Raw genomic sequence first — 19,088 nt, forward strand, 5'->3', positions numbered from 1 at the left:
TTAATTTTAATTTATTGATAAACACTATATATATATATATATATATAAAACGTTAACATTTACAGAGTGATAAAAAAGGTATTGTTTTTGTATTGATCACCACACCACCAAAATCTCTATTTACACATAACCACTATTAGAGAACTGACAATTCCAAAATATGATAAAGAGATAACCAATCTCGAATATTTTTACACTGCAAACTACTTACTGACTCTGAAGTCCACATATAGAGCCATTAATGCTTTGTTGATAACAGCATGAGACCGGTGAATTATCATTAGAGCGAGTGATGGGGTCTGCAGGCACTTGTTTACTGCAATTGTTGAGGTGCCGCACAAAAGTACTCAAGTTTCAAACAGTGTGTGTGTGTGTGTGTGTGTGTGTGTGTGAATGAAATGTACAGCACATTTCATTCACACACACAAACACTGTTTGAAAGTTTAGTATATAGTAACTCTGTCACTACAGTGGTGGTAGATTTATAAGATTTACATTTTTATTTTTTTTTGCATACATTTCCTAAAAACTAAAAGTCCTAAAACTTGATAAAGAGAGTCTAATCAAAACAAATAACACACAACATGTTATATTTTCACTTGTTTACCAATTAAAATGCTCTAATAGTGAACCTCTTTGTTGAAAAAGTATGTGAACCTTTTTTTTTTTTTTTTTTTTCAGAAAAGTAATAATGCAACCAAATGTTACAAAAAAAACCAACAACAACTTTGGATCAGTCCTGAACGTCAGATTGGAAAAATGTTGGTCCACTGTCTTTTTGGAGAGCAGTGGCTTTCTCCTTGTTATCCTGCCATGCACACCATTCTGTGTGTTATCTTGATGATGGACTCACAGCTTCCTAAATTCTCACCTGATTTTTATCACCCTATTCCGATTACTTTTAAATGAACTGATAATGACTTCTGGATCATTTTGGTAAATAAATGTATGAAAAAACAATTTTATTTTTAAATTACTTGTCAGTTGGATTCTGAATATAGGTTAAATTTACAGAACATTTTTAAGGGTTCACTAACTTTCGAGCACCACTGCAGTAGCAACCATTTCCAGCATAGTGTCAACATAAAATTTAATTTATTATGAAGACACTTGGAGATTACGGGACATTCTACGACCTAATTAAATATCAACTATTCAAATTTGTGACTATATGCAATTTCATTAAGCAGTTAACTACAATTAACTACAAATCAAGCTAAAATGACCTATACAACCTGCCTACATTTAACAAATGTCAGATTTTCTAATTCATTCATTGCTGACCATCAGTTAAATCGTCAATCAATCAATATTAACTAATGTTCAAACAAGGATAAACAGTATGGGGAAACATGTAACATCTTTAAGTGCAATCTGAAGAGAAACTGAAGACAGTGGGACCTTTGGAGTCTGTCTCCTCTGTAGACTTCTCTTCTTGTTTGATCTGTGCTCTCTTGGATGTCTCCAGACGACCTCTGACCTGGGCAATCAAACGGGAAAATTCGCTACTGTGCTGCTTCCCTAAGTAAAGGAATCAAAAGGCAGAGAAATAAAGTGTTTAGTACTAATTTCAACTTACTTTATATAAAGAAATTTAGAAACAAATACTGAAGCTTGAAAAATGGGCATTCTATAGCAGACCTGAATGCCTCAAGGAAAGTTTCAGGAGGCGGAGCATATTATTCGATTTTGATGAAAGATTCATAAAATTTTTCCCCACCTTTTGCAATAATGTGCACTAATGAATCAGGAACGTGCACCGTTAAGTAAATATGGTTAATTATGATTTCAAGCTAACTTTTTTCATTACGACTTTATTATTTAACCTTTTTAACCTTTAATAAAAATGAAACCTGCATTATACAACAGTCATGCCTGGATAATAAATTATTACATAATGTCAAAATACATTAATAAAGTAAAAAAACAAAGCCATAAAAGGAAAATCTGAATGTATCTTGTACCGAAAATGAGAGGATTATATTTCAATCTTAGCTTTCTCTTCTAACAGAGAATGAATCCTGCAATGGAAAATAACAGTGACTCTGAAAGCACTGGCATTACAAGGCAGACCATGATAAATGTAGTGGTGAAAAACAACAAAAGCAGATGAAAGGTCATAAAACTTGGTTTTAAAATCACATCAGCCAAAAGCCCAAGAAGAGATCGGCTAAAATGACGAAGAACTGCAGGAGAAAAACTACAGAGATATCCAGCACAGCTCACTATCACTGACACACTGCTTTTAAATGTCCTCAGACCCTGACATTCATCTGTGTCTGTTTGCGATACAGCATATGAATCCTGTTTCTATTCCCAGTATATCTGGTATAACTGAATAGGGTTGAATTTATCATATTTGCATTTTATTCATGGAACACATATATATGGTTCCCATTTGAAAAATCAAGTGAAAGGTGAATAGCTTAAAGAACGTAGTTTTACAAAAACAAACATATACATGTGTAGAATCCAACATGTGTAAAATCCTATCAAGTCATCTTTGTTTTTAGCCTAGTAAGCAGGTACACCAATAATTTAATGGAAGTAATGCTTACAAGAAAACATAACCACAATTTTCACAGCAGGGTCCTGTTATTCTTAAGGCCTAATTTTTAGCCAATAAAACGGCACACTGAGCGACATTACTCATATAGTGTTATCTCAACCACACTGTTGTTACTCACTGAAAACAGAGCGCGTGGCTTCTAATCTCAATTGTACATGGTGTGCATTAGTCATGGCCTTTATGGCACGTTAGCCTGACATATCTTACGTCATACTACAACAGCTGAAAGCCCATTTTGGCAATTCCATTAGAAAGTCTATTTAGTGTCATTTTTGACAAACCACTGCTGGCTAATCACAGAATTGCTAAATAGGGAACTTTATCTCAGGAATAATGACTTGTTGACTGTCTGAGAAATTACTGCCTTTTTATGTGGGCAAAGTTTAGAAACAACTACAAACTGAAAACAGCTATAGAAAAAAAACAAAAAAACATTTAAATTCCCCAGAGAACCCATGATGAATTAGTCTTTGGGATCAACCTACAAATTGGCATCATGTCTAATCAGCTCCATTATTTATTCCTAAAAAATAAGTGAAGAAAAAATCCTTATGTGAATAATTTATGAACCAGAATGCTAAATGGAACCAGAAAATATAAATTCCAATTTTGAACTTTGTCGTCTTGTAAATTTGTCATTTTTAAAAGCATGTTTTAAATTATTCGAGTATCCTGTATTTTTATTATATTAGGTGCATATGCACAGTTTTGAAGTATGCTGTACCATGCTGTGTTGATTAACTTATGTTTCACTTGTGCTCTGCAATTTCCTTCGTGGAACTAATACAAGTATCTATCCATCTAAACTGCAGATCTCAATAAAAACGGTTTTAAGTTAGCCCAAGCCATGCCACCCACCAGCTGTATCTGATCTGCGTCTCTTCTTGCACAAGTCATTCTGATGCTGAAGACACTCAGTAAACAATGAAGTCAGACCTTTCTTCCAGAGCCAACAGCATTATAAATTGTGAAAACACATATCATGTGTTTTCATATCAAACATGATACAAGTTCTTGAATTTATTCATTCTTGCTATAAGCAAAAGAAGCTGTGAAGCTGCTAGGATAACAACTTAAAAGCCTTGAAGTAGTAGTTTACGGATAGCTAACACAGCTTACTCTCATAATGCTACAATGCTTTAAACCAGATAAACACAGGGGATGATTGGGAATGATAACAGATGGCTTTCTCCTGCTATTTTAGATATCCGGGGATGCAACAAACAAAAATATCAAGTCCCCCCCTGCAGATTTTGTATTTAACAGGCGTTCCTATTTGGTGACAGTCTACATTAAAATATGACCATGTGACAAAACAAAAAGAACATTACAGGAATCTTGAAACCATTACTAAGGAGTGGGTGGTAAAGTGTTACAAGACTTCAATGTCTAAATATTCTGTTTCTTTCTCAAGTCATATTGCATCATGCTCAGGAAACTTGGGATAGAAATCTGAGGCTTCGGAGTTATTTACTGTGGACAAAAGCAGGATCAGATCTGATAATGGCCAGTTACCCGACAGGCTCTTGAGCTTAGCATCCTTGTGTATATATATACAACAAACAAATAATGAAAAAAAAAAAGACTACAAATGTAATGACTTGCAGAACACAACTATAAACAATATTATAGTGTACAATCTAATCTAAGACTCTGAAACAAAATCATCCAACAAAATAAACATCTCCACACAACACATATGTGCCAAAATTATAAACGCATGTACAAGAAAACAGTTCAGTGCTCTGTTCATTTTCATTTTTCATTTCTGACAGAGATGGTTGGGTTTAAATTGGTAAATGAAAGGTAAAACGCTATATATAAAGGGCATGAAAAAATTCCTCAACAATTGAAACAAAGCTTCCCTAGTGCTATGATAAAGAACATTTTAAATAAATGCAAAAATATATGAACAAATAAATTAATAAATACATAAATATTAAAGAAATATTTTCAATGATATTCTGTTTATAGAATTGCGCTATGGCCTAACAGTGACAGTTTTGTTTCATTATTTAGGATGAACCTGTTGTATAGAAAAGCTAGATTTCTGGGGTGTCTTATTCACCCCGGGTCATTTCCCCATTCATCGGACACTCCATGAAGCTGGTGAATCATCAAGCCCTTTTGATGATTAATCAAGAGTTTATCTCGGCATGCCGCTATTTATAGATCTCCTCCGTGCTGCGCATCAATATTTCAACATCCTGTCTCCAACATCAGTCTGGCTGCCCTAATCGCACAGTGGCTTTCATCTTTTGCTGCTAGGTCAATTTTACATGACAAATATGGGCCACGTTTTCTCACTTGGCAAAAATTACACCAATCCACCTTAAATGGCTTTATTTCTAATGGGAGGAGGTTGATAGGGTAAGTGGGTTTTATTATAGCAGAGACGCCACTATAGGACTAGAAGCTGTAACCTGTTCATGCCAAATAGAAACACAAGGAACAAAACCTTTAGAGTTGAAGTTAATAGGGCACAACATTTGGATCTGTAAGGATAAATATCCATAAACAGAAACAATTAAAGGACATTTAGTTTACTTGGTGAACATCTTCAATCTTCAGTTTCTTAGGTTTATGTTTAAGGAACAGTTCAATCAAAAATAACAGTTCTGTTATCATTTCTCACTCTCATGTCATTCCAAACCTGTATGACTTACTTTCTTCTGTGGAATACAAAAGTAGAATTGTACTGGTCGCTTTTCTATTATTATTCCCATCTCAATGAGGCTTTCAAACTTCAAAAAAGATGCAGAAATACCATAAAAGTGTCACATAATGGTCCATAAGACTATAAGTCTTCTGAAGTCATATGATAGCTTTGTTTGAGGAATAGACCATATTTTAAGATGTTTTCAACGATAATCATCTCCTCCACTAACACAACACAAATTAAATTGTTTTAATTCTATTCCATTAAAACACCACAAAACACAAACTGACTTACAACCTTGTTCATTTGTGTCATCGGCTGATTCCCTTAAAGCCCTCTTGGCAGTCCATCAAACAGGGGACAGTATTTTTAAAGCTTGGAGCCCATTGTCTGATTTCTTGGTCTAAGCGTTCTGAGTCGGGTCACTAAGGTAGATTGGAACATTTAATGAGGTAGGATCGATCTTGAGACCCTGTTGGTATTGTCGTATTGATCACCGCCTTCCCCTCCAACCCCTTGAGGGATCTTTCTCCGTTCCTCTCTCACTCCCTCACACACACGCACTTAGCTGCTTAGTGAACTTGGAGTCACAAAAGGCAAAGGTTTCTGGAAAACATTTTGGCTGAGAACTACTTAAGATAACCGAAGAGAGATTATGCATATCGAAATCATCAGGAGAGAAACTTCAAAATGAAAGCATGCAGCTCCACTCAAGACCTAGCTAAATCTGTATTCGGTTTAGAAATCTCTGCACCACAGTTCTGCATAGAGTCCAAACCGTACCTGAACAAGAAGATCTGACATATGAGGTGGAAGCGGCAAATCAGAAAAATTATTTTTGATGATTACGATCATAGCTGCACCTTCAATCTTGCAGCCATTTTCTGCTCAGCAACTCACTGCAGCATAGCTACAACACTTCTTTAATGTAATTAAACAATATTTTTCACTAAAAACTAGTTACAACAACATATAACAGCAACTCACACCATGGTACATCTTTTAAAGAGACTCAGAGACTCAGAACTGGAATATGCCTAAGACAGACTGCCTTCTCATCTCAAAGACTTACTGAACACTGTCCACAAAAAAAGTGAGAAGACTCACCCCAAACACTATAAAAATATTATACTGGAGCCACGGGAAAAAAACATTTGCTAATATCTTTACCTAATAATATACAAAAATATTCAGATTACATATGCTCAGTCAACCTTGAGGTAGGAGATAGTAATGTTATTCGGTACATAAATCAAACAGACATTTTTATTTTATAATGCACAGGACAAGCAGGAGAATGAACCTGACCCTGTTGTGACATCACTCAAACATCAGTGCAAGGACATCACTTCCTCTAAACTGACAAGAGCAACAGTCTCATTCTTTATTCAGTGTAAGTTTTTATAAAGCCAGGACTTACGGTACTTTGAGTGTAACTCCTCAATTTCTTCAGCTGTCTGATTCTTCGTAGTGACGATTAACTGTCAGACACAAAACATTATGAAAAAAGAATAAATCTAAATGCTGGAGTTGTTTCAACATGAATGCACTTTTAAAAAGCTGAACCATCACAAAAATTTATTTTATAGATAAAAATAAAATGCAACAGAGACATATATATATATATGACATTATATACACATTTATATATATTTTTATATTATAGAAATGACAATCCATAGTAGCACATACAGGTTTTCGTTTACTCTCCAACTGATTCTTTAACCTCTCGTTGTTTTCAAGTTCTTTGGCAATTTCTCCAGCTGTTAGAAAAAGAAAAAGCAAAAACATTAACTATAAAATACAACCACCTTTTCTGAAAATAACAACATGTAAATATATACAAATACATAAAAATCCCACCCCAATACGTACAGTACCTATTTGGATTTCTTGCATCGATTAAAGCACACAAAAGGGATGACCATTCTCATATCATTCTGTATAACATGACCATTAGGTTTTACACAATCTTGTGGCATAGAAGTCAGTTTGAGTTCTATAATTTATCAATTCAATCTGCCATTGTATATGACAAAACAGAACCTCACAGGTAGTGTGAAAAAAAACAAAAACATTCCACACTCAAGCCCAGCTCTTAAACAGAAACCATGGTAACGTCAGGCGAATGAAAGAAAAATAGAAGGTTTCCTGCAAAACCTTTGACACCTCAATGAAGAGAGATGAATTCAGCTCTGAAAGGGTCAGTGGGAAGGGAAGCAGTAACTCAAACAAAACTTGAGGGATGCAAATACTGTATTTTTCCACCAGCCCTGTCATTTTTGTGCCAGGGTCCCCACAGGGTGACTAACTCCAGCACATAATTTACATTCCACCACCTACAATCACTGGAAAGAGTGAAGCTGTGTTCAGCTAAACTCTTTCACCAGCAATACAGGCTGGGTCAAAACATAGGCTAATTCATGTCATTCATCATCGTGTTAGAAACACACGTTTACATGAAACCCCAACCATGTTTTCCAATGGCTTTAAAACAACATCTTCCAATTCACCATATATTTATTAATTTGTTCATTCAGTTATTGATCTCTGACTTTATACCTGGTTTGGGGTTGAGTGCATCACACTGTGCATTATAAATGTGGGTGAATTGCTGGTGGCGTCGCACGAGCTGTTCTCTGCTGCCTTGAGCGGACAGGTGGCATTCTTTAAGCATCTTCTTGAGTTTTGGAACAGAAATCAAAGTGTACAAGAGCTTAGGCATCGCCTTTCGCCTTCCACCACTGAAACACAAACACATAAACAAGTCACAGAGTCACTTAAAGGAAAAAATGTTAAATACATTGAAAATTATACAGAAAAAAAATAAATAAATAAAAAATACAATTTTTTTTTTTTTAATCATTCAAAACAAATTTACAAAAACAATTCCTGAAATTCTTCAGCTTTTGTATAAAGTATTTTTGCAGCAATTTTAGATTTGGGTTCTATGGTAATTTTGCACATGAAATCTATAAGCAACAAGAGGGTGTTCGTTACCTGAAAATGTTAAGATAAATAAATATTCCTCCCCTTTGAGACAAGAATGTTTTATAATTCAATTTTTAATTAAAAGTACACTATTACTTTTTTGTTCAAAATTAACTAAATTTAAATAAATATTTAAAAATTAACCTGAAACACTACAGTAAGCTTTTAAGTGTTTATATTTTAGACCTGCTGAGATGGATTTCACAGGCAATTGCGTAAAATTGTCACTTGCCTGTGTGGGTCCCACCATAGCCGTAAATAGAGAAAAGTAGATCCAGCTACTGAGTAGCTAGCTACCATGTAGCTCTAACAGCAGTGTGAGTTTACTAGATAGCATTAGCTATTGTAAAGGGTCATCCCATTACGGATTGTTTCAAGGATGGACCGTGTAAATTATAAAGCTAATAGGTTGCCAACTTAATGTCTTCAGCTGTCTAAAGAGTCAAACTGCGACCCTTTCCATCTAAACTGGTTATCACTTGAGCCTGTGTTTTGGTTGCACTTCATCCACATCCAAACTTATGTAACGTCATTCATTTAAAAATATCAATGTTTCCAATAACTCAAAACAAACCCTGAAGACTTACCCTCTCAGATTACATCTTTTTTTAGATTTCAGTGTGTACATGGTACATTTCAATGTGTACAACAAACCACATTCATGGATTAATGCGCGCAGAGCCGAAGTACAACCAAAACAATGTTCTTCCAAGACATGCAAGATGCATGCAGTTTTAATTATTAATAGCTAGAGGGCCAAAAGTTACATAGTGTACGTTTAATAATATTCACTATCAATTCTTCCACCAAGTAATATAGTCCAATAGCTTAACTGTGCATTTTTTGCCCATTCTTCAATAAAAAATGTGCAGTACCTCTAGCAAATTAGATGGAGAGTGACTATTCAGGTCATAGCACAAGCTTTCAATTGGATTTTCAAGTCAAGTGTCTAGAATGCTAACTATAAAGTCACAACGTCATAGTTTTGCTGTGTAGTTTGGGCAACTGTTGTGCTGGAAAGTAACTCATATCTCTGGCTGACTGAAACAGGTTCTCCTCAAGGATTTGCATGCATTTGGCTTAATCCATTTTGGCCTTGATGCCAACAAACTTTCCAGTTCCACCATGTGAAAAAGAAATCCCCCAAAACAAAACTGCCACCATGGCAGAGTAGGTGTTATCTGGTACCGAGTTGTATTTTTCGCCAACCATAGCGCTTTGGTTTCAGGCCAAAGAACTTAAATCTTGTCGGACCAAAAAATGTTTTACTACCAAAATGGTTCAGGTTTTGTCTCATGGCTTTTACATGATTTAATGCCAGCCTTTCTCAAAAAAGGTTTTCTCCAAGACACTGACACTGGTTTCTGGGTCAGTTCTCTTAGAGATGTCCTTGTCCGGTTGCTCAGTTTGTTAGGATGGCATGATCCTGGTAGTTGGCCATATTGCCATTTACTTATTAACTTGTGTGGTCTTTAGGGGATCACATCATACATAATTTTATGTATGATGATTTCCTTCATGAAATGTGTCACATAAACAATTAAAGAAAGAAGTGGCATGCTTATGAAAGAGGCCAGAAAATGGCCTAAAAACACTGTCTTATTGGTATCTTATTAGGAATGATGTGTAATATATTTTTTTTCAAATTGCTTTTTGTATACTTTTACACTTCGTTTCCTGAAAGGCTGATTTACAAGATAGTATTACTCATGAATCGGAATATGACTAATGCGGCAATATTTCTTCGTTTTCAATTATACTGGATACAACAACCTTCAGGCCGTACAGTTAAATAGCTGTAGTGATTTAAGGCACAGTTTACCTAAAAATGAAAATGCTATCATCATTTGCTCACCCTCATTCCAAACCTGTATAACTTCCTTTTTTCTGTGGATTCCAAAATAAGAAAGTCTCAGTGTTTTTGTCCAGTGTACTTTGCCACCCAATGTTGTCCCACAGAAGAAAGAAAGTGATAAAAGTTTAATATGAGGGTGAATTATTAATTAAATCTTCACACCTGGCCCGTTGTTTCGGAACCTGGTGCGTTTCCCCCCTTAGCTCGGTTCGTTTGGGCATATATTTTATAATGCCGTCTTATTGCTCTTCTTTGTAGTAGTTGCATTTTAAAAATGTTTTCCCAATCAATCCTGGACTCCTGCTCAAAATGATAAATTATTATAAGGACAGCTACAAAAAAAAAAAAAACAACAATAAGCCCGCGAAGCTGTTATCGTTCCATCCTGACGGATGACATAGCGAACCGCACCAAGAATAAAAAGCAACATTGTAATAATTTTAATGGCCACAGGAATGCTGATGCATGGCATGCCCTCATTAATCACGTTACCCTCAAGGTGTCCAGTAAATGAAATCACGCTTTCTGTCAATCAGACACAAACCAAAATGTCGGCCCTTCAGAATGTCCCTCGGGTGAAAAAGGGGAGGGACAAAGACAAGCTATAATCTATAGAGAACGTTATTTAATAAGGATCTAATCCATTCTTTAACCACAAGTACTCGTCAACTAATTTTCAAGCGCCCATAATTATTTACCACAGAACATTGGTGAACAGTTTTTAAAATCGGTTCAAGAAAAGCTGTTTCAGCCGCAATTAGTTCATTTGTTAAACTCCATCCAACTCAGACACATGCAAGAATAAAAATAAATAAATAAATACATGGTTGTAAAGAGTCTCTTGATTAGGTAGAAAAATAAACAGGTCTAGAAGACATCTGAGCACACAATCTGCACAATCTTAAGAAAAGTGAATTAAATTATATAATACAGCAATTAGTTCTGCTCCACTTATTTGGTTGGACAAATGATGTTTCGAGATATTTGAAATGTTTTGGCGTTTGCATCACTCCTCTTGCCTGCATATGCTACACTGAACATTTGATCCTGGTTTAGATTCTTTTGAAACTACGTTCGTTCGTGAAAATAAACAATATCTACAAATATTGTGTCTGAAACGTCAGTTATTCGGTATTAACTTATTTTTATTGACCTACTGCATTTAAGCAATTTCACCAAGTAATAACTTGATAAAACCTGAAAGAAGATTCTGAATTGATTTCCTCTATACAATCATATAAGACAATTTGTACTGTCAAACTTCACATTGTAATATTGCATTATGGGGCAAATATTCTCCATACCTTCTCAATCCCTCCTTCTTATCGTCTCTGCTCAAGCACATATCCAGATGTTTATTAATGTGCTGTTCGGACACACCTACTCCACAGACAGGACAATCCACTGCAACACACATTATTAAAAATAATTGCTTATTATTACCAGTACTGAGTCCTTCCTATTAAAATCTCTAGAAAACATGCACAGTTGTGTTTAAAAGGGGTTCCCCACTCTAAAAAATTATAATAATTCACTTGTGAAGAAAACAAATCAATGCATCAGAGGGCAACCCATTATCAATGCATCAAGGGATAATCCATGTAATAGTCTGATAGAAAAATCCATTACTTGTTTTAACATTTAACTAATATACAAGTTTATTTCTAACATACAATAGAACTGTCTGCAACAAAATATCAGATTGTGCACATCACCTTTAACTAGCAATTTATTTTGTGACGTGGAAGGAAAAGCAGTTACATCCATCTTTTCGTCTTTCACCATTCCCGTTGTATCTTCCACATTTTCTTGCTTGACGCTGCCTAGCTGTCGAACACACAGCTCCACAGGTTCCGATTTGACTGGCATGTGAACCTCAAGACTTGTTTGGGTCCTTGACGAGGCAGTTATAGGGGTCTTCTTCTGGAAAAAATGACTGAGGGTGTTTGCTTCCTTTTTGAGGCCCTTCTGTCTTGCTGCTTTGCCTTTGATCATCATAGCCGGGGTTTCAGGTGAAATAGGGGGTGATTCCAAATTTGAGTGACACAATTTTTGCCTGGTGAGATGAGAAAGATATGTGTAGTTAATTTTTTTGATTTGCATTTATTTGATCACAAATTCAGTAAAAGTAAATAAGTAATTTTAAAAAAAAAAGTAACATTGTGAAATAATATTAAAATTTAGACTTAAACTGTTTTCTATTTTAGTATATTTTAAAAATTAGTTTATTCCAGTGATGGCAAAGCTGAATTTTCAGCAGCCATTACTCCACTCTTCGGTGTACTTTCAGAAGTCATTCTAATATGCTAATTTGGTGCACAAGAAACATTTCTTATTATCAATGAGTGGGTTTTTGTGCCAGCAGACTTGCAAGGATAAAAGGGGTTTCCACAACTTTTGGGCCATGTGGTGTATGTAAGGGACATACAATATGTAATATCAAAGACACAAAAAATTCTTGAAGAACAAACTGGGTCAAGGACAAAAAAAGAAAGGTTGTTTGAACATCTGTTTGAGCCACTAATGTGACAATTTGTTTTTGACAGCAAAACTGTGCTTCTCTATACAACGTGTAAGCCTTCGAATATCTCCGCTTCCCTACTGAGGGACAGTGAGAGATGAAATTGTGAAAAATAATTTTAGAGGAGGGCAGAAGGAGTGTATAAAGAGAAAGGAGTACATAAAAGTAAGTGAGAGAGAGAGAGTGAATGCAGGCAAGCACCTGTCGGTTTCGCAATTCCAGGGGATATGTGGTAAGCCAACAAACGCAGAGAGTGGCTGTGAGGCCATTACAGAGCCATAAAGTGAAGTCAATGAGGTGTGCAAACACTACTTTCCATACTGAAACCTTTTATTTCTCTTTGTCTGCCCATTAGTCCACATATACGCACACAAAACAAAACACTTAAGAAAAAAGAACAAGAAACAAGGTGTCCCAATCTGAATTAAAGCAGCTGTGACCATTTTGGGTCTACGTTATCATCTGAATGGTGGTGTCAGTTTTAAATACAGCTGGATAAAACAAATACTGTGTCCGTCTTCATTTCAGGCTGCAAAGCAACAAAATGTGATTATTTTAAAGAGGGGTGATTCTTTTCTATACCCACTGTACATACTCTGAAAGCTCTACTTACAGGATGGCACCATGACTAAGGTTATTAAGTAGCAGAAAGCTATCATCAAATGAGCCAATGAGAAACAAGATTTAACCGGTATTTAAACATTTATTGAAAACAACTACAGATGCAATCATAATGCAACACACTTGTTCATACCGTGTTGAAATCTACTCGAAATATCACAAGCACGTTTCAAAGGTGTTTATGTAGAAGTCTTAAAGACAAAGCAGCAAAACAGAAAATAAAGCATGCCCTTTAAAGGGTCCGAAAGAGGGTGGAATAGTCGTGATTATACTAACTAAATCATGACTGTTTGGAGCAAAAAACCTTGACTAATATTATAAGCTGCGGACCTCATGCAAAAAATAAAATGATAAAAACATTTTTAGGTTATTAGGAAAAATTATATGATCCCTTTTTACTAATGAATAACAAACTGTCCTGATTTTTTGGACTTTCTTCTGTAATGCTTTTAAAAAATCAACTGCAGTCTTGTAACTACAGGCATAACTACCCACCCAGTCAAGACCATGAAAAAACCCTCATGGACCCCCTCACAGACCACAGAAAATACGGTCTACTTTCAGTCCCCCAAAGCACTGCTGTGAATCCAGTAAGGCAAACAGAACACACCAAGAAAATGTATTGCTGTAGAGAACCAAATACGTTACACAACCACCAGCAGGTTCCAGCTGAGAAAACAGGGCAAAGTGGTCGAACCACAGTTTTGGAAAGGTTTATAAAGAATAGGCGTGACTGAAGAGTATATCATTCTGAGTTTAAACCCAAATTTATACGATTTAAAAAATCTGAATTTCAGTAGCTTTCAAGTGGGTTATAGCAGCAAAAAATACTGGGGTCAACATCTTAAAGCCTATAAAGGCAGAAAAACCAAGCTTTCCCAGTTTGTATGGAAATGAAATTTCAGAAAACTTGGATCTCTTTGGAAACTCTTTGATCTTCCAACTGCAAGAGAAGGAAGAGTAGGAGACAATGAGCTTGCAACAGCAGTAGCTCAGAGGAGTCGATTATCAGACCTGGAAAACAAGGCTAATTGCACTCACTGAGACCAAGAAGCTCTATAATATCGGGAGAAAGCTATTCATTAGCATTCCCATTCAACTCAATGACAGTTTCCCAGCTGGCGCAGGACAGTATGAGATTTGAAATCTGCTGTCTTTGCTAACAGGCGCTCGGCTTACTTGGGCCATGATTATTCCACTTATTTAAAAAAAAAAAACACTATATACATATGTAATATCACGAAAAAATATTCTATCCAAGATACACTAGCCAAAGAAATGTAAACAAAAATAAAAGCAATGCTGTATCTATATCTATTAACTCTAGCACTCTCTATTCTAATTCTATTCTTTATATAAAAAAAATTGCCCCTTTTAGACTTGCACTCTATTTATTTACTAACGGTGCTCTATTCTTTTTCTATTCTATCCGTTTTCTTTTTATTTATTATATGATTTAAAAAAAAAAAAACTTGCTACGTGTACTGCATTAAGCTAACTGAGACCTGTTATAGCACTTGTATATCATTGCTCTTTTATTGATTTTGATTGCTTCCATTGTCCTCATTTGTAAGTCGCTTTGGATAAAAGTGTCTGCTAAATGTCTAAATGATTATCAAAAGCCTTAATAACTGTCCCCAATGTCCTGTCCTAAAAGATGACACATGCCTTTGACATCATCACTGGGAGAAAACAGGAAATTAAAACACTGTCTCAAAAGGCACCTCTCTCTTCATCCTGATGGTCATCTGTAACTCCACCAACCAACTATATTAGGCACACTCACAGGCAGACAAAACAGAGGAGACTGATGGCGCCTTGAGAGACTGAATTAAAAAACAATATCTCAAATAAAATCTACTGTGTGCACTCTATTTTACATTCAATGTGAGGTACACATTTGGGAAAAGTATTAATATAAGACAGCAGGTGAAACAATGTTTAAAAAAAAACATTCCTTGACGACTACTTTAGGTCCGGTGAAGACTTTGTAATACTGTATGTCTGTATGTGTACAGTCTGAGAACTTAAAGACCGTTTGAAGAGAAAGCAGCTTCTGCAGCAGGTGAAGTATGCCAAAAATATAGACCCGAATACTGAAAATAAAATCCCACATGATTGTTAAAGGAAATCCAGAATCTCATGGCAGGCTAAGACGTTACAAAACTAACTTCACCTGTATTTTCCATTAAATTTGAATTAATTACTTTTTCCTGTTGAATTTTATCACTACCCATTAATTAACTTCCACTGACTTTCTATAAGACTGCTATTCAGACCCACACATAATTTGCAGCCACAGAACTTCTCAGAAAGCTCTTTAGAGTTCTGCAAAAATTAATCACGATTCATCCACAAAGTGATAGTATAAAAATGTGAGTTTAACATATTTTACCCTGTTTAAAACCCTTTTGTAGAATTCCATATTTCCCCCAAAAAAAATGCAATATGCAAAAGAAGTCGGCAGAATACATACTGTATAGGTCCACTGAAAAAAAAAAAAAGCATCCTTATAAATACATGAACTAAATGCTCATATTTTAAACAGATATAAACTTTACAAAAAAATGCAATATGCAAAAGAAGTCGGCAGAATACATACTGTATAGGTCCACTGAAAAAAAAAAAAGCATCCTTATAAATACATGAACTAAATGCTCATATTTTAAACAGATATAAACTTTACCTTGCTGCTTGGAAGCTCTGAACTATGTCATCTAATAATCTGTTGTTCCTCAGGTCTTGTTCTGTTGATGGCTGCAAGGAGAGTTAAACGAAGATTAATGGAAACATATCAGCATATCAGAATAATATGCTAATAAATTCATTAAACTGCAATAGCAGCAATGTTTATATGTAGCGGCCAGAAGTTAATAATAATTATGCTTCCCAAGGCTGCATTTATTTGATTAAAAATAGAGTAAAAATTGTAATCTTGTCAAGTATTATTACAAGTTTAAAAAAATTGTTTTCTATTTGAATATATTTTGAAATGTAATTTAATCCTGTGATGGCAAAGCTGAATTTTCAGAAGCTATTACTCCAATCTTCGGTGTCAAGTGATCTTTCAGAAATTATTCTAATATGCTGATATGTTAAAAATGTTAACAATTATTAATGTTGAGAACCAAGTTCATTAAACAGCATTTACTTGAAATAGATTTTTTGTATGAATATCTTTATGGTCACGTTTGATCAATTTAGTGCAAGCTTGCTGTATTATAATAAGACTATACATTTTTTTCCCATAAAAATATTAAGCAGCAAAAACTGATTCCACATTGATAAAAATGTTTCTTGAGCACAATCAGCATATTACAATTTATTTCTGAAGGATCATGCGACACTGAAGACTAGAGAAAAGCCTTTTGAAAATTCATCTTTGCCATCATACTTCACAATATTACTTACTTAACTGATTTATTTCACTCTCTCCACACACACGTGTGTGTGTGTGTGTGTGTGTGTGTGTGTGTGTGTGTGTGTGTATGTGTGGAGAGAGAGAGAGAGAGAAAGAAAGAGAGAGAGAGATTTATCAACCTGACATCCAATGTAAAATCCCCATCCAGTGGAGGACTACTGGAATATCTGACAGGAAGGTTTGACAGTCATATTAATATTATTTTGACGAGACTTACCAAATTACAAACAGGACACAACAACTTATAGAAGAGAAACTTCCGTATGCACAGAGAACAAACTGTTGGAATAGCACAAAAAAAAAAGACAATGACTTTTGTATCTTGCTTAAAGCAATTATGGCAAGTTAAACATCATACATGTCAAACGGTTATAAACGGAACTGTAAATGTATACGTACAGTTGTGAGAACACTGGGTCATCATGGTGATGTTGAGAAAATCAAAGCAGATAGGACAACGAAGGAGAGTGTCTATGCTCTGATACAGACAAAGATAAACAAGATCTGATGTCACCGAACCTGGGAATATCCAGATTTATGACTACTGGATATCTATAACACTGTGACACGTGCATATTGATGTATAAAACCATGCAGTTCATTCTGATCAATATCAGGAAACCAGTGGCTATAAAACAAGAACATGACATCGTGAATAGATTTGGTGTTATATCAACAAACAACTGAAGTAACACTGTAAAAACGTAGATTTTTTTTTTTTATTGTTTTATGTGAGATGCGTTGGCGATTGAGATTATAAAACTATATTATACACGTGTGAGCGGCAAAAAAACACAATGGTAACGTTAGCGGTTAATCTTGTTTCAACTGCAGACTTAACAAAGTTGAATAAGAGAACGTACTTTGAGACATGACAGGTTTGGCGGTAAGTCCACTTCGTTTAGCTGAGCCATTCTATGCAAATCCCTGTGCTGCTGTTTATTTAAATGAAAGAGGAAAATTAATACGACATCTAACTCTAGACAGCAACAATAAACTCCCGCGCATCGCTAAACACTTCCTACAATAGCGTCACTTCCGGTTGAAACACGAATCAACAGAATGACCAAAGAATTTATGACACAGGCTTACAAAAAAATACCATGGAATTTAACCATTTCTGCCAAAATAGCGGAGTTGTGCAATTATAGCAAATTGTGTAAATAGAAAATAAATTAATACTGAAGCTTCAAAAAAATGTAAGAATCTTTTAGAGAATTTGACATATTCATTTATTTAATTTTTTTATTGTGCTGAAAAGTATAAGGTTAAAGTTACAAGAATATTATATTATTGAAACCATAAAGTTAATGATTATGGTATTTTGACAGAAACTTTGATTTCCATGATGATTTCCTAAGCAAAGCATACTTACAAAAGCCAAATATAATAAAGATTAAAGTAGTAAAGCGTAGAATCATCAAATTAAAATATAATATGATATGTATATGATTAGTTTTAAACTGTAACATTTTAACAACAAATAATTCATATATTTTATATATACATACATTTTTTCAAATTAATTGTATTTGTTAAATTTTATTTAAATGGTTTTAGAGCTAAATATTGTCATAATTAAGGTAATTAATTTTAGATGTTGGATGTTGTTTAGTCATGCTGATTATGATCTTTTAATAACTGGATTTATTCCACAGAATAGTGGAGAATAAATTATGACTATAGCATTCTCGTTTAGCTGAGCCATTCTATGCAAATCCCTGTGCTGCTATTTATTTAAATGAAAGAGGAAAATTAATACGAACTCTAACTCTAGATAGCAACAATAAACTCCCGCGCATCGCTAAACACTTCCTACAATAGCGTCACTTCCGGTGAAACACGAATCAACAGAATGACCAAAGAATTTATGACACAGGCTTACAAAAAAATACCATGGAATTTAACCATTTCTGCCAAAATAGCGGAGTTGTGCAATTATAGCAAATTGTGTAAATAGAAAATAAATTAATACTGAAGCTTCAAAAAAATGTAAGAATCTTTTAGAGAATTTGACATATTCATTTATTTAATTTTTTTATTGTGCTGAAAAGTATAAGGTTAAAGTTACAAGAATATTATATTATTGAAACCATAAAGTTAATGATTATGGTATTTTGACAGAAACTTTGATTTCCATGATGATTTCCTAAGCAAAGCATACTTACAAAAGCCAAATATAATAAAGATTAAAGTAGTAAAGCGTAGAATCATCAAATTAAAATATAATATGATATGTATATGATTAGTTTTAAACTGTAACATTTTAACAACAAATAATTCATATATTTTATATATACATACATTTTTTCAAATTAATTGTATTTGTTAAATTTTATTTAAATGGTTTTAGAGCTAAATATTGTCATAATTAAGGTAATTAATTTTAGATGTTGGATGTTGTTTAGTCATGCTGATTATGATCTTTTAATAACTGGATTTATTCCACAG

General features: G+C 34.5%; 1 protein-coding gene across 5 annotated transcripts in view; it reads right to left on the reverse strand.

The window, feature by feature from the left end:
- LOC107657944 (E3 ubiquitin-protein ligase RAD18-like) overlaps positions 1–18,467 on the reverse strand; it is a 34,690-nt gene extending 16,223 nt beyond the window's left edge. For 4 of the 5 annotated variants that reach the window (XM_016446314.1, XM_016446297.1, XM_016446291.1 and 1 more), the window contains exons 1-10: positions 17,501–17,663; positions 17,037–17,115; positions 16,855–16,916; positions 15,903–15,973; positions 11,790–12,130; positions 11,379–11,478; positions 7,791–7,972; positions 6,921–6,991; positions 6,649–6,709; positions 1,402–1,521 (exon numbers count right to left, since the gene is read on the reverse strand). In XM_016446314.1, coding sequence (XP_016301800.1) covers positions 1,402–1,521; positions 6,649–6,709; positions 6,921–6,991; positions 7,791–7,972; positions 11,379–11,478; positions 11,790–12,130; positions 15,903–15,973; positions 16,855–16,916; positions 17,037–17,115; positions 17,501–17,551 — 1,138 coding nt within the window. In that variant the 5' untranslated portion in view covers positions 17,552–17,663. Of the gene's footprint in view, positions 1–1,401; positions 1,522–6,648; positions 6,710–6,920; positions 6,992–7,790; positions 7,973–11,378; positions 11,479–11,789; positions 12,131–15,902; positions 15,974–16,854; positions 16,917–17,036; positions 17,116–17,500; positions 17,664–18,354 lie in introns of those variants that run through there. The other variant, XM_016446300.1, reaches the window with a different exon arrangement.
- Between the last annotated feature and the right edge of the window lie 621 nt (positions 18,468–19,088).

This window comes from Sinocyclocheilus anshuiensis, unplaced genomic scaffold, assembly GCF_001515605.1.
Source record: "Sinocyclocheilus anshuiensis isolate Anshui unplaced genomic scaffold, SAMN03320099.WGS_v1.1 scaffold2171, whole genome shotgun sequence".
NCBI classification, from domain to species: Eukaryota; Metazoa; Chordata; class Actinopteri; order Cypriniformes; family Cyprinidae; genus Sinocyclocheilus; species Sinocyclocheilus anshuiensis.